This window comes from Adiantum capillus-veneris, chromosome 5 (assembly GCF_014529385.1).
Source record: "Adiantum capillus-veneris isolate H3 chromosome 5, ASM1452938v2, whole genome shotgun sequence".
In the NCBI taxonomy this organism is placed as follows: domain Eukaryota; kingdom Viridiplantae; phylum Streptophyta; class Polypodiopsida; order Polypodiales; family Pteridaceae; genus Adiantum; species Adiantum capillus-veneris.
This window is the reverse complement of record NC_140935.1, coordinates 162,797,138-162,813,439: the sequence shown is the minus strand read 5'-3', so window position 1 is coordinate 162,813,439 and position 16,302 is coordinate 162,797,138. Positions and strand designations below refer to the sequence as shown.

Here is a 16,302-nt window from a genome sequence, read left to right as displayed (position 1 = left end):
GCCAAGCGCGCTTGCTCACGCTCACGCTCCAAGGTTACCCTTCTTGCTTCAGCCGCTAAGCGTGCTTGCTCACGCTCGTGCTCTAAGGCTGCCGTTCTTTCTTCGCGGTCGCGATCCAAGGCAGTGCGTTGTGCTTCTTGTTGTCGCATCATGCCCATCATCGACTTGACCAAAGCCTCCATAGGATTTGGTACAACCCGTGGCGTAGATGGGAAGGGGGAGGGTCGGAAAATCCTCCTGGTGGGAAAAATTCTTCGTCACCACCTCCCTGCTCATTACCTTCACGCAAAGTATCCATTCCGCCTCCGATGATGACCATACACTGAGATCTTGGGTACTTAAGTTCGCGAGAAACTTGGGTTCTTGAGGTTCTGGAGTTCTTTAGCTTGCAATCGATGTTTGAGAAGGCTTTTCTCTTACCCGAGCTCGACTCTTCCCTGTGGGCGCACCCCTTCATGACCTTGCGCTCACACCAAAGTTGCTTTTTCTCACCTCACGTCGATTGGCTGGCCGCTAAGTGCACGGTCCGCTCTTAATGAGTGAAAAGAGGGACAAGGGAAGGCCGGACAAGCCCTTCTTTCTTGGGTTACTTGTCACTTTGCAAAAACATGATTAGGAATCGACACGACCAAGTGGACTTGGGTTACGTGTGATCGCAACAAGCAAAAATTTCTTGTGGTTCTTTCCTTGAGTGATACAGAACACTGCCAAAGCTCTGATACCAATGTAAGGTGCAGCGGAAGTGAATGTTGATCTTGCTCAAGATGAGTGCTCCGAACTGTGCTCAAGGGTTCCTTTTACTTACGGAAGGGAGAGCCTTCCGTTCCTTTAGTGAGAGAGTGCAATGATCACAAACAAAGTGAATGCTATTGTGAATGAAGGTGTTTAGAGAGAGAGAGAGAGAGAGAGAGAGAGAGAGAGAGAAAGAAGAATACAACACCAGACGGTTCTCAAGAGTCAAACCCTCCTCCAAGGGTCCCCCTCTCTATAGAGAGAGAGGTCTATGCTATTGATTGCACAAATCTGGTACAATGGTCTAGATGCAATGGACTTGCCAACGATGTCGACGACAATGATGACGAGGATGAGGACGGGCGAAAATCTGAAAATGCTAGGGCTGAATTGCTGAAATCTGCAAAACGTTGACTTTTTACTGATCTCTGACACTGCGTTGGCGAGGACGGCGATGGCGAACGACACGACGATGATGAGCTGAAAACGCAGATTATGAAATCTGCGGACAGTGGGCTGAATCTGAAAACGCCGACGGTACGGCGAGGATCTGCTGCGGGTAGGTGAGATCTGTGAGGCTAGGTGCTGGATCTACTGTGTCTAAGTGCTGAAAACTGAAAACCTTGATGTGCTGGGCTGATCTGACGCCGGAATCTGCAAATGCTAGGTTGAATTTGCAAAGTGAAAACGCCAGGCTGATCTATAGCAAAAACGCTAGGCTGAATCTGCTTTTGTTGGCTTGAAACGCTTGGGCCTCCTGCCGGTCTTGCCGAGAAGGTGCACTGCAAGTTGCTGGAACTTCTTATGTTAGAAAGTGCTAGCGCTAGGTTTCTTTTATACTACCGTAGCAATTTGCCCCACTCACTTTTCCAACAAAGTCACTTATTAAATAATAAGTGAAAAATGAGTAAATAGGGAAAATGGGTTCTATGCACTGTTAAATGCTCATGATGGGTACTGAATGTCATGCTGATGATCATAGTGTGTGCAACCAGATGATATGCTACTACTCTAAGTGCCTGGACATGCATGGCCTACGCACAGGCTCACAACGGTGCCAGAAAACTTCTTAAGCTGACATGAACCCTAGACTTGAGATAGCTTGTCCACATGCACATAGGGTTAGATGTGCACGTGACATTGCGGGAGTCGTTGAATATCTTATGGCCCAAACCATTTTGGTTATTTGCCGGAGGAGTATTCATCGACGATTGTATGTTTCTATGCTTTATAACATGCATTTGTAATCATTTGTGTTGCATTGTGATGTGTCAACCACTGAATATTTCTAGCTAGGTGAGATTGCTTGAGTATGTAACTTTCGTGCATCGAGACACTCATCTTAACAGCAAGGCGGTCTGGTGTGATAGCTAGTTTTGCTACGCGAGAATATCAAGAGCTGCGATTTGGAATGAGCAAAGTGAATGACCCTCGGATATTTTTGATCTCACTTGCATTGTTTTGCAAATATAATCGCGGACGGTTACTCTTCTTTCAAGAAGGGGGGATGTCACAAATGGCTGACGTGCCAAGCCACTGAAGACCCAAAGGGTTAGGACTCCTTGAGCCTAACCCTAGCCAACCTACAGATTTTGGCCGAGGGGCCTAAGCCCTAGCAGAAGCAGCAGAAGGAGTCCTTACCAACTTACAGGTTCTTGCTGAGTGGCCTCATTATTAAAAATGGGTTAGGAGGCTTTTGGGATTTGTAGCTTTTTGAATTATTGCTTTTCATGGAAATTGCTTTTGGAGGCGTGAGGCCTTTAAATAAGGTGTGTGGGCTCTCGCTTTGGCATTCTACCGGTGGGTGAAGCGGAGTAGAGCCACGGGCGTTGTACCTTGTTGAAGCAATGTAAAGAAATGCCGAAAGAGGGGCCATAGTTTGGGGCCAATGCATTTTGGGTTGGAACTCTACCACTCCGCGTCTTGTGTGGACTCTTTCTATTTCACTTCAATGTATTGAATTCCTAAAAGTCTATTAAGTCTGCTTTTTTCCGTTGGCATGTGGTGCGGTCTTGTTACACTGTCTCCACATGATCCTCTTAGTAGACCCTCTCTATGTCTATGTAGGTGTAAAAGATACAAACCAAGGTGGCATGCCCAACTCGAAGGATTGGGCAAGAGGACAAGGGGTTAGACTTAAAATTCTAACTTGCGAAGCATGGCCGAGGGGCGTAAGAGACTGGGTTAGGGTTTTTAATGAAAACCTAACCCACACCAGCTTGAAGAGCAACGGCCGAGGGGCCCAAACCCTCAAACTACAAAAGCGGAATCAAGTTGTAGATCTACATAGATTACACTAAGATACTAACGTGGCAGGCTGTACAGATTTCCACGTTTTCTGTTGGATGTAGAAGCAGGTGCTTTTGATCTTAAGTGCTTTTGGGGCTCTACTATTGGGCATCCTTTGCACCATTTATAAGTTCCCAGAGGGCCAGTCTTTGGAGGGCATCTGGACGCAAAGTCTTAGAGAGTGACCATCGGGGAGTTGTACCTTTGCGTAGCACTAATAAAGAAATACCGGAAGGGGCGCGAGCCTTTGAGGCCAGTGCATATGGGGACGGAACTCTGCGGTTCTGTGTTGACTCTCCTCTTCTTTGTCGCTCCCTCTCTATTCAAGTTCAGTTCAGTTATTTGTAGTTTTCGTGTGTGTATTGCTATTGCTCTTTGGCTTGGGGTGTCCAAGTCTATTAAGTGGTATCGGACTCAGACGATTCTTCTTCTATGGAGGATCCAATCCTTTTTGCAACACATGTGTTCTCACGGATAACCCGATCAAGATGACACTCCTTCGAGTATTAGTCTACGGGGAGATAAAGAAAAGCAAAATCCTAGCAAGGGAACGAAGCAAACCAACAGAGATTTTAACGGGAGTAAGCCTTTTCTTGAGGAGTCGAGAGATTTTGGTAAATTTCCCTTGGGGAATCGCGATAGAGTACGGAGTACAAACGTCAAATGCAAGTTGACAAGTGCATGAATAGATTGATCAAGTACTCCAAGGACCTAAAATATGTGAATCACGTGAAGAATTACGAGGTTCACTCACGATGGCCAAATGTCGTCCATTCTCCTCTCAAGTAAGCAATGAAATAGAAAGCAAGCCGAGTGCTGAAAAGGCGAAACTATACTCGCAAAAAGTGTGCTCTTGAAAAGAAGACAAACCAATTGATAAAAAGCATGAAGCACGCTTGAAAGAAAAGAAAGGCACTGGTTATTTGGGCTGGAAATCGACTTTCGAGGTGGCTGGAAGATCAAAGAAGCATGTTCATTTTGTAGAAGACCTAAAATTTCTTCTTCTTCAGAGAGTTCCACGAGCTCGTCTTTGTCTAGTTCTAGTGTGGATGAGAAGAAATGAAGAAAAATCAAGAAAAGTAAGAAAAGCATGTCTTTGAAAAAGTCTATAGAAGGCATAAGAAGCAATTTAGCAGTTCATAGCAGGAGGCCTCGTCCTCTTTTGAACAAGAAGACTTAAGGAGTTCAAGGATGTGGGTCAAGTTTGATACGTTTTCAGGCTACAAGGACACCCATCAGCCCTTGAATTCGTATAGCAGTTTGACATCGCCTTTGCGGGATGTCGTTTTTTGGGACTCTCCAAGTTGGAAGGGCGACATCTTATTTGAAAGGAAACGCACAGACATGGTGGTCTACCCTGTTGTTGCACAGAGAAGCACCTAAGAAGCAGATAGAATTCACTTCGGCTTGGCTAATGGAAGAATATGAAGAAGATGTCATTAGAGCTTGGCACATTTGAGAATGAAAAAGGAAGACACCTCGGATGATTATTGCCAGAGTTTTTGTGAGATCTTTTTGCTAGTGTCCTTGTTTCGGAGGATCGCTTTGAAGGACCAGATTGAGTGGTTTTGTTGTGGATTGGCTAGAGAGATTCAACGGTATCCGTTTAGAGGCTTAGGGGACATGCCAAAGAAGATTTTAGTATGCATACCGGTTCATTGACCTATCCTATGGACAAGCCAATGTCCACCTCAATAGGGAAAGAGTCTTCCCATGAACCGAAGAGGGCCCAATTTGACAAGAGAGCAGCGTGCCAAGTTCTTCAAAGAGGGCAAGTGTTATCGTTGTGGTGAATATGGACATGCGTGTTGGGAATGTCCAAAGAAAGATCGAGGGGAACAAGCTGATAGTTCATGAGAGAGTTCCAAAGAACCAAGGGAACCAGCTAAGAGTTTATCACAGAGTTCCAAAGAACTAAGGGAATTAGCTGATAGTTCATCATAGATTTTTGAATTCAGATTGAGGTGCCAGTGGGTTGGGGAGGCTAGAGGGGCTACCAATAGGTCACAGGGTACAAGAGAAAAGAACAAAAAAGTAAGCTAGGTTCATCGATAATTCGGCCAAGGGCAATTTTGGGCTCTCGATGCAAAGTGGATGGGGGGAAAGAAAACCTCTCAGATGCCTTTCAGTTTTGAGTGAGGCTAGACACCGATGTTTGTGCATCAAGAGTTCCGGAAGGATGAGATGACTACATAGAGAACTAGGTGCATCAAGAGTTCTAGATCTGGATGTGATGGCTAAGTGAATGTGAATTGATTGTGATTCTAGTGCATCAAGTTTTCTATATGGATGAGATGACTAGATACCGATCTAGCGCATCAAGAGTTCCGAAAGGATGAGATGACTACACAGATCTCTGGGTGCATCAAGAGTTCTAAATTGGATGAGATGACTAGATTGCATGATTGAACCCCGTGTTCAATGTGAACTAAGTGTTTGATTTGTCAATTGCATGCTCTATGAATGTACTGTCTTGTACGAATGGTCATAAGCATGATTTGCTTGAAATGTGAAAAGAAAGATATGGATATGATAGTAACGAGATTTAGTAGATCAAGACATCCATGAAGAGATCAACACGTACTGGTAGTGATTGATAAATATGTTACAATGATCACGATCTGTATCTTGGACCCTCAAAGGAAATGTGATTGATCAGTGACAGATGTCTTTGTATGAGTGTTAGAAGTGTGCAATTTGGTGCATGGATGCATTGAGTCAGTGTCTATTGAAGAAAGTTTTTGGCCTTTGTCTGTTTTGCAGTCACAATTGAGGGCGACTACAATTCTTTCGAGAGGGGCTATGTCGTAAGTTTGCAACGTGGCATATCCAATTGGAAGGACTTGCCACATCTTTTTTGGGACAAGCAACAACGGTATCTACAATTTTTTGTAAAGTTTTAGTGTCTTCATTTTGCTGATTAAGATGGCGAAGTGGTGCATCCTTTCTAACGTAAACTTGCAACACTGTTAAAAACTCTAACCCAGAAGATTTTGCAAAGCATAGCCGAGGGGCCTAACAGAAGGGGTAGGGTTGTCAATAAAAACGTAACGCATACCAGCTTGAAGAGCACCGGGCGAGGGGCCTAAACCCTAAAACTACAAAAGCGAAATGTGGCTGCAGATTTTTGTAGGTTGCACTCGCATGCTAATGTGGCAGGTTGTACGATTTTCCACGTTTTGCGCTGGCTGCATGACGGGCAGATTTGTCTGAAGCTTTTGGAAGCAGGTGCTTTTGGTGCCAAGTGCCTTTGGATGAAGTGCTTTTGGGGCTTTGCTTTTGGGCATCCCTTGTAACAAACTTGGACACCCCAAGTCTAGATTCTGTCGCTACACAAGAGACATTCACTTCAAAACAATTCACAATTCAAGAGTCGACAAGGTCTGGCGTAGTTCCGTGCTAGGACAGATTGGCCCCAAAGACTGGCGCCCATTGCGATATTTCTTTTATATTGATCTTTGAGCGAAGTACAACTCCCATGGGTGCTCGCTCTCAGACCCTGCGTCTAGATGCTATGAGAAGTGAGCCTCCTTGGGTCACTTATAAACATTACAAGGGGTGCTAAAAGTAGAGCCTCAAAAGCAAGTAATCTCAACAGCAAAAGGCCCAAAAAGTAGCCATTGCTCTTGGCGGAAATTTGTACAGTCCTGTCAGCGCTTTTTGCGCCACAAATTGCAGAGATCTCGTATGGTAGCCACGTGAGCAGCGTGAAGTGCGGGCGTCTGTATAGCAGCCACGTCAGGAGTGCTTGCACATTATTTTAATGCCTAGTTGTCCCTTTTGGCCCCTCGGCAGTTGTTCATAAGTTGACACAACTTATTATTGGTCATGCCACGTCATCAGTTTGTGACATACCCCCCTCTTGAAAGAATTGTAATCACCCTCAATTGCACCTGCAAAACAGACAAAGGCCATAAACCAATTCAGTAGACACTGATTCTAAGTACCAATGCACTAGACACGACACATCTAGCACTTGTACTAAGACGACAGTCACATCACTGCACATGACATCACAGGACATCACATGACAAATCAATCACAAAAAAATTCATTCCTAATCTCAGACCATGATTACCAGCAATGTATTTAGTAACCGCATCTAAATCCTTCCCGGACCTCACTGATGCCGGATTAAAGAATCCTTATCGTGATCATGTCTATAGAGATTTATGACACCAAAATGCTGCAGTCATTTCGTCTTTCAGTTCCTGCACTCAAACAAGTCAAATGAGAGAGTACAAATCAATCATATTCAATTTTGGGAATTCCGTTTCATAAAGTCATACAACAGAACACTGTCAACCTAGCAGTATTCCTGAAACCGAAAGGGGACATAAGTGACTTTGTTCAATCGAGGTAATCTGTGACAAAGGAGCGGAGTAACTCCCCTCTTGTGCAATGCCTCTGCACCAGATTCAACCTTGCTGATTTGCGGGATCTATTGGAGTAGACAATGCTAAACCGAATGCTTCAAGGTAAAGTTCCAAAATCTGAGGAGTATCTGCTAGGTCCTCCTCCTCCATCCACTTCGCATCTAATGCCGGATAGTTCTTGAATTTAACCAAGAACCGCTGAATCACTTTACCTTTCATCTTTCTTTCCTTGTGTGCCAAATCTGTTCAGGAACGAGTATCTTCTCGCTCTCTTCCACCTCGGGGTGCTCATCAGGCTCCCCATCAACCGGCACCTCGCCTTTAAAAGGTTTCAAGAGACTCACATGGAATGCATTGTGCAATGTGAACCTTCCAAGTATCGGGCATCTTGAGTCAAAAAGAGACATCATTTATCTTTTCTTTAATCTGGAAAGGGCCATAATATCTCATGCTAATTTTTGAAAAAAGCCGCTCCTTTCCCTTTCGTTTCCTTAGGCGTGCCTTATCAAAACGTAAGAGCACCCAATTGTCTTCCTTTAGTTTCAAATCTCGTCGATGTTGCTCTACTGCCTTCTTATGTTGTTCTTGAGACTTCTCTAAAGCCTCGCGGACCTTGGCAAAAGCAGTGTCCAAGTCCCTCGTGTACTGGTCGGCTTCAGAAATCTTGTCTTTAGTGCTGAGAAAGGGTGGAACCTTCTGAGCACCCTGGAAAAAGGCGCTCCTTTCCCTTTCGTTTCCTTAGGCGTGCCTTCTCAAAATGTAAGAGCACCCAATCGTCTTTCTTTAGTTTCAAATCTCGTTGATGTTGACTACTGCCTTCTTATGTCATTCTTGAGACTTCTCTAAATCCTCGCAGACCTTGGCAAAAGCAGTGTCCAAGTCCCTCATGTACCGGTCGGCTTCAAAAATCTTGTCTTCAGTGCTGAGAAAGGGTGGAACCTTCTGAGCACCTTCAATTATCTCAAATGGCGCCTTCCCTGTCGAAGAGTGAACCGTGTTGTTGTAGGCTAACTTCACCTAAGGAATTTTGTTTTCCCATTGAGTCTTCTGATCAAAGATGTAAGACTTCAATAAATAAAAAACAATTGAATTTGCAATCTGAGATTGCCCATCTGTCTGCGGGTGGAATGATGATGAGAACTGTAACCGCGTGCCAATGTTCTCTCAAATAGCCCTTCAAAACAAACTCATGAATCGGGGATCTCTTTTGGAGACTATTGTCTCAGGCATGCCATGTAATCGAAATATCTGTGCAAAATGAACATTCTCGCTAAATGGTTCGGCATGACTATTTTCTTGAGGGGCTTCCGAGACAATGCATCTGCCACTAAGTTTTTCTGTCCCTGAACATGGACAATGTGGAAGTGAAATTGTGACAAGATGTTAGCCTCCCGCGTCTGCTTTTCTGAAAGTTGCTTCTGCGACAAGAAGTAGCGTAAACTCTGATGATAAGTAAAGATCGTAAAATTGGCACCGAGTAGATAATGTCGCCACTGAGTAAGAGCATGGATGACTGCCAATAGCTCTTTCTCATGAATTTGTGCTACCAATTCTGGCATTGAAAGCATTTTGCTTTCATAAGAAATCACATGGCCTTCTTGCATCAAGACCGCTCCCAGAGTACGACCACAAACATCACAGTAAACTTCGAATGGCTTTTGCAAGTCTGGCAAAGCCAACACTGGTCCAGTAGTTAATTTTTCTTTCAGTGTCTGAAAGGCAGTCACCTTTGTCGGTCCCCACGAGAAAGGGACTTCTTTCTGAGTCAATAAGTGCAAAGGTGAAGCCACCTCTCCAAACTTCCGAATGAATCACCGGTAGTAAGAACACAAGCCCAAAAAACTTCTAACTTCATGAACATTCTTCAAGTCTGGCCAATCGCAGATAGTCTCAATTTTGGCCATGTCCATGTGTACTCCTGCTGTTGAGACGATGTGTCCCAGGAAGTGTATCTCCGGCAAGAAAAACTTGCTCTTTTTGGCATTGATAACCAATCTACGATCACGTAATTCTTGAAAGACCTGTTGCAGATGGTGTCGATGCTGTGGCTCATAACAGGAGAAAACCATAATATCATCAAAGAAATGCCCACAAAAGATCGATGCTCTCGGAAAATCCTATCCATAATTCGGTTGAAAGATCACTGACATGTCCTAGCCTCCGCCGGTACTCTAAATCTACTAGTTGTGATGGGAAGATGTGCATATCTCACCAATAGCACATCGAATCCCATGAGATAAATGAGTGTCCATGCAGTGAGGTTTGTCCACAAACCCATCCTCTATAAGTTGGAAAAGATGCTCTCTGTAGAAAGCCAACTTCATGCCCAACTTGTGTGTCGGTTGTATTTATTTCAATATGGTGTCTAAGTAAATCAAGTCCTGTCTAATGAGTCTGGTGATCTCTATCCGAATAAGAGAGAGGGAGGGTGTATCCAATGAGTACTGGAAGGGGGGAAGTCTGTCCATACTGAAACCATGTAATTGAAACTAGGATGTCACTTGTGCATACCAGCAAGATGTATCTCCTTGTGATGCTAGCTGACGAGAGGACTCCAAGGCTAGTCGGACATATCTGTCTCTGGGGAGGGCCAGATACTATGTATAAAGGAGACTGACTTAATAAATGTTTCTACCACGAACGGGGAGGCAGCTAGCCTTGCGCGAATAATCTCATGTGGTATTGAAGCTTTGGCTTTAATAATCCGAGATATCATAGAAACCAACAGCCTTTCCATACATCTCCATCCTTGAGTGCTACGGGATACAGAAGGGTCCCATATCTGAATAGATGAGGTCACTTAAGTATCAAAAAACCAAAGCTTCCTTGTGATCACATCCTCTCAAGTCTCCCCCAAGTTGCATACGCTCTAGTCAGTCTATTCTATGCTGCTCTCTTCAAGGAAAACATTGGGCCACTAAACACCACCCCAAGATAAGTGGATGGATCTATATACGCCACCGTCTCCCGACAATAGGTAAGGGTAGGTGCTGACCTCTTGACCCACTGGGGTGTGGTCTCCTGACCATAGGTAATGGTGGGTGCTCCTCTTGACCCAATGGGGTGTGGTGTTAAACACCATGATCTTGGTCTTGCCAAGGTTCACAGACAAGCCACTATTGAGCAAAAATGTGGCGGGCATCCAAGTGACATTGCATTCCCTCTGGGGAGTCGGAAATCAACACAATGTCATCAGCATAAAGCAACAATGGAATCCATTTCCGTGCCAATTGTGCTCCTCTATCACCCTCCCGCTCTATGTAATCTGAAACCTCATCCACATACATATCAAGAAGAGTAGGGGAGAGTGGGCATCCTTGTTTCACACCAATAGTGGAGTGAACCAACTCAGAGGTACCTGCCCTACAACTCTCCTTTATAAAGCCATGACCCCCCAGATCAGCTCTATGGGCACCCCCAGCTCCTCTTGTCTGTGCATCAATCTGGCTCTGGGAATTGTATCGATAGCTGTGTGAAAATCCACAAAGCTACAATAAATCCTCCTCCCATGTGATGTGCCCTCCTCAATAATAGCTTCGAGTGTCAATATATGGTCTAGAGTACAAAACCCCCTCCAGGTGCTCGTATGCCCTCTCTCTGCCCATCTCCTCAATTGCTGCTCAAGAATGGATGCATAAGCCTAGCCAATGTGTGTCCAATCATGAGAGAGAGAGAGAGAGAGAGAGAGAGAGAGAGAGAGAGAGAGAGAGAGAGAGAGAGAGAGAGTTGGTCTTGCTGTCCATCGGATTTGGTTTCTTTCTATCTGTTTTGTTGCTTTTCCCTTTCCATTATTTCTTTCTTTCTTATTTTTTCTTTCTTTTGTGTTTGTGTGGGAGTGTCTGTGTGTTCCTCCTATTGCCCTCGAAGGTCTTGCTTTCGGGTGTGATAGTGTGGGTGTGCATGCGAGTGTGTGTGTGGAAGCTTGTCCTTTGAGTTTGTGTGGTTGTGTGTGCGTGTGTTCCTATTGTTGCCCTCTGAGGACTTTCTTTCGGAGGTGTGCGTGCGTGGAAGCTTGTCCTCTGAGTTGGTTTGTTTGCTTTTCATTTCTGTTTCTTTCGTTTCGTTTTGTTTACTTTCCTCCTCTTTTCGCTGGGGTTTTTGTTTGGGTTTTGGTTGCTGTTGCGACTTGTTGGTGGTTTGCTTTGTGGTTAGCTAGCTGCTCTACCGTCTTCTCGCTCTACCAAGAGTCTTCAGCCGGTTTTCGCCTGGGTGCTGCTTTCAAAGTCTCCTACACTGTCTTCCTGGAGTTCCCTCTCTAGCTATGGTCTTCACGAGCCACGCTCAGGAAGTGGACTGCTCTCTATTCTTGATGATAGCTCCTTGCTAGTTCCAGTGCAAAGATTTGTTACTCAGCGTGTACCATCCTTCTGCAGTTTCTTGGTGATGTTAGTTGTCTGTTCTCCCTCATCTTTGTCTTTGACTGCTCTTTCCCTTCTGTTCCTTTATTACCTCTCGCTGTCAGATTTTACCAGCTGGCGCCTGGTGGGCATTTGCCCAATGTGGAGCTCTTTTAGTTGCTCACTGTCATCTTCACCCCTGGTGGCCTTTGGAGGTTCGGGTTCTTGATTTGCAGTATCTGATTGGGCTTTTGGTGGAAGTGCCCATCTTTTAGAGGCTGATGTCCTCCTCTCTCCAATTAGCTTGCGAGGGAATTTTCAAATTTTGTACTCGTTTTAGGAGAGGTTTTTTACCCTTGCTTCCCATCTTTACAGTTTAGCCATGCGCCTAGTTGTATCTAGTTTTTAGTTTTCTGTTTGATGGCTTCAGGGCTGGTGTATAAACGGTGATGAACTTGCCCTCAGAATAGGCCCCATTTGGGCGTTCTGGGGGACTTTCGAGTAATAGAATCAGCCTTTTTTTCGAAAGAGAAATGAAATGAAATTAAAGGTAATATTAACATCTTCAAAAGACCAAAATGACCTTGGGACCAAAAGGTTATATGTGGTGAATCTAATACCTGGTTTGGGTACAAAAAGTACAAAGAATCGAAAAGAGAACAGTGGTTAGGGGTGGGGTGAAAGCTGATACAAAGGGGATACAAAGGGTGAGCTGATACAATGGAGCTTTCTGACAGGTTACATGTGGTCAATCTTATACCAGGTCTTGGTACAAAAAGTACAAAGAATCGAAAAGAAAATAGTTGTTAGGGGTGGGGTGAAAGCTGATACAAAGGGTGAGCTGATACAATGGAGCTCTCTGACAATAGAGGCATCATATACACTCTTGCGTTTCAAAAAAATGATTCACAACATCTCTCTATGGATTCTCAATTTTTTTTTTACATGCAAGTGGTGGCAAATATTCCTTTAATACCAATCTTGGCAGGTTCTCACACGTTATGTAGGATTTTCTAGCTCTTATTCAATGAATCTAGGAGTGGTTTATAGCTATTGAAGAGAGAGAGAGAGAGAGAGAGAGAGAGAGAGAGAGAGAGAGAGAGAGAGAGAGAGAGAGAGAGAGAGAGAATTAAACAACTGCAAGCAACCTAGAGAATTAGCCACTTAAATTGAGAGGAGGAGGAGGCAAAGGAGGAGGAGGAGGAAGAAAATAAATATTGATCTCTCTCTCTCTCTCTCTCCCCCCCCATGTGCCCAAAAAAACATTAAATAGTAAATTCCTTCATATTTTGTAGGTTTTCTTACCTTCTAATTTAAAATTTAGAGGTAACGCTTCAAAATTTGTAGGTGACATTACACTTTTTTCTCAAGCTTTGCTCCCAAGTCATGAAGTTTCCAATGTTGATGTTGTTCGTCGTACAATAGAAGTCACTTCTTGTTAAGGAGCATGTTGCTGAGAGAGAGAGAGAGAGAGAGAGAGAGAGAGAGAGAGAGAGAGAGAGAGAGAGAGAGTTTGATTGTCTGAGAAAAAAGAGAGCTACAAAGGGCATGCGAGCTCCATGATGAAGGAGATTTGCTTCTCTAAGGAGCTGTAGCACATCTTTGGTCAATATGGAAGACGATCATGCCGATGTGTACCACATCCGAGAGATGCAATTGGCCATGGGCATGCAAAAGATGTGTAGTGCCATGAGCACCCAATGAGCCATCTTGTGAGGAGTACCATGTCCACTTGGCTGCTCTCACATCAATCTGGTATGCTAAAGCTGTAAAATTCCAAGCTTTTGGAAGAGGTGAAAAGAAGCATAGCTCATGTTTGCTCATTATATGACTTATACATCAAAATCGACATTCTCGAGTCCATGGGATTGGCCCCTAGCTTGATGTAGGAAGAGATGAAGAATGGTTTACAGACATCAAAGCATGTTGTTGGGCCGCTAGCCTTCAAAGGATCATCTCCGTATCCATCCCACATTCAAGCAAAAGAGTTCAAGAAACCATTAATGTGTTAGACATCATGCAAGGTCTAGATGAGGGAGAATCTGCCTCTTCACCATCATCATTAGATGTCGGATCAATGGCACCTTCAACAAATAATGCGTAAGCCACTGCGACACGTTACTCTCCCACTAAAAGTCTCAAAGCTTTCATCTCTTGTAACATTAATATTGTGTATCCCAATGTTGGAAAAAGGGCTAGGTTTAGTATAGTAAATCTCTCTACTTGGAAAGTGACCCCAAATAGTAAGAACCCCTAAGTATGAGGGTGCCAAGGGACACATAAGTGCATTCCAAGAGGCTACATATAGATATGGTGTACATGTCGACCAAAACATTTTGAAATAGGAAGGTTTTTTTAAAGAACCCCTCAATAGCCATTTTAGATTGCTAATGTCAAATACTTGCATGATGCCACATGCCTTTGAGATATAAGGATACACAATTGTATCCGAACACGAGCCCTAACCTTGCCTCATGTGAAAGCTACTGAGAGCTTCCTTACCCTCACCCTTCTCCTTCCAGACATATGCGGCATCCTAAACTACAAACATTAATACCATTGAGAGGTTGTTGTGCGTTTTTCAGTACATGATCACATTTAGTGTACATGTTGAGCAAAGCATTTTCAACCATAAGCTGTTTTTTGGGCTTCTCCAAGAGCCTTTGATAGGAATTTCATCATGAATTCTTTCATTCCTGCCAACCTTTTAAATGTTGGTATTGGATAATGCTACATACCTTCAAGGTGCAAGCCTATGTTGACATCATTTGGGCCATTCAATAAGCAGAAAAAAAGCTAGTTGTGCTGGCATGCGAAGTGGGTTACTTGGATGTAAGTTTAAACTATGAGTGATGACGTCTCAAGTGCCTTAGTGAAAGCTTGAAGATTGACACCAACAAAACTCACTCTAGAGGGATCCAGAAGGAAGAGAGCTTGAGGAGTTGCAAGTTTTGTTGACTTTGGGACCAATTAGCGGGGATGAATTACAAATCAGAGAGGACGCATATAATCATCATCATACATGCAAACTGAGAAAATCAAACTTGGAAACCTTCAAATATAGTAAATTTGCTTAAAATTTCTCATACAAAACATTTTTTAGGAAAAGCATGTAAATTTTTTTACATTATAGTACATTTGCCTCTAAAAGTTCACATATAGAATTTTCCAAGTATTTGGAAAAAAAGCATTGTATATCCAAGTGCTCGAAAAAAAAACCCCTAGGGTAAGTGTAATTCCACTTATAGATTTTGAAGTTTACCTCTAAATTCTAGATTTGAAGGTAAGAAAACCTACAAAGTTCAAAGAAATTAGCAGGGATGAATCACAGATAAAAGGGGAGGCGTACAATTATCATCGTACACGCAAACTGAGAAATTTAAATATGAAAACCTTCAAATATAGTAAATTTGTCTCTGAAATTTAATCATATGTAGGTTTTTCAAATTTCAATTTTTGTGGGATTCTCCAAGAGCCCTTAATGGCAACCTCCAAATTTTATAAAAATACTTTTCTCATATGTAGGTTTTCTAAGTTTTTGAAAAAGAGCACTATATATCCGAGTGCTCGAAAAAACGCTAGGTTTAGTATAATCCCACCCACAAATTTTAATTTCTAGATTTGAAGGTGAGAAAACCCATGAAGTTTACAGAAACTTAGTGTTAAAACACTCAAATATACTAAACATTGAGATTAAAGTTCTCACATCTAGGTTTTCTAAGTTTTTGGGAAAAGGCACTTTATATCAAAGTGCTAAAAAGAACCTAGGTTTGGTGTAATCCCACCTTCAATTTTGAGATTTAGTTCTAATTTGAAGGTGAGAATGCCTATGAAGTTGATAGGGAAAAACCTAGGTCTAGTTAAATCCCATCCACAAATTTTAAGATTTACCTTTAAATTCTTATCTGAAGTTAAAACACCTACAAAGTTCAAAGAAATTTAGCGCAAAAACCTTTAAACATAGTCAACACTTTACTCCGCCTTCCGTCGTTGTCACCTTGCAATTGGTCGCCACTTGCCCTAGATTTTCTCCCTATCGTGGATTCGTCATCTTGGGCTTACTTGCTTTTGTTCGTCATTGCCTATGGGACCAATTCCTCTCTCTCTCTCTCTCTCTCTCTTAGCCAATACTCTCACTGTCTCTCTCTCTTGCCACTAAGTCCCCACATACCCTCTCATTCTCTCTCGTCCACTGAGTAAGAGTCTCTCTCTCTCTCTCTCTCTCTCTCACACACACACACACACACACACACACACACACACACACACACACACACTCTCACACTAAAGTACGGATACAACTATTAGACCATAACAACTTATTAATATTTCCAAGGCCTCCCCTTACATGAGGTCGTAATGTTTTTTGCTTTTTCCACCCTATCTTAGTAGGTTTTTGCCTTTGGGGCTTATTTCACATAAAAACCTCCCCTTATCGAAGTGTGACTCTTTTCCTCTCTAACCCATACTTGGGAATTATGGCGCGTTTACTCTGGCATCACTCCCCATGCCCTGTGTTTACCCTCAGCCAGTTACCGTATTCACTCTGCTCTCTGTTTTTGTTCACT

The 16,302-nt window shown here is 43.3% G+C and overlaps 1 protein-coding gene across 6 annotated transcripts in view; it reads left to right on the top strand.

Annotated features, from left to right (window-relative positions):
* Positions 1 to 16,302, top strand: part of LOC147458465 (uncharacterized) — a 106,952-nt gene that overhangs the window by 50,361 nt on the left and 40,289 nt on the right. Inside the window, exon 4 of one of the 6 annotated variants that reach the window (XM_086513092.1) lies at positions 5,785 to 5,896. The exons of the other annotated variants lie outside the window; for them this stretch is intronic. Coding sequence (XP_086369218.1) covers positions 5,785 to 5,832 — 48 coding nt within the window. The 3' untranslated portion in view covers positions 5,833 to 5,896. The remainder of the gene's footprint in view (positions 1 to 5,784; positions 5,897 to 16,302) is intronic. 6 annotated transcript variants of the gene reach the window in all.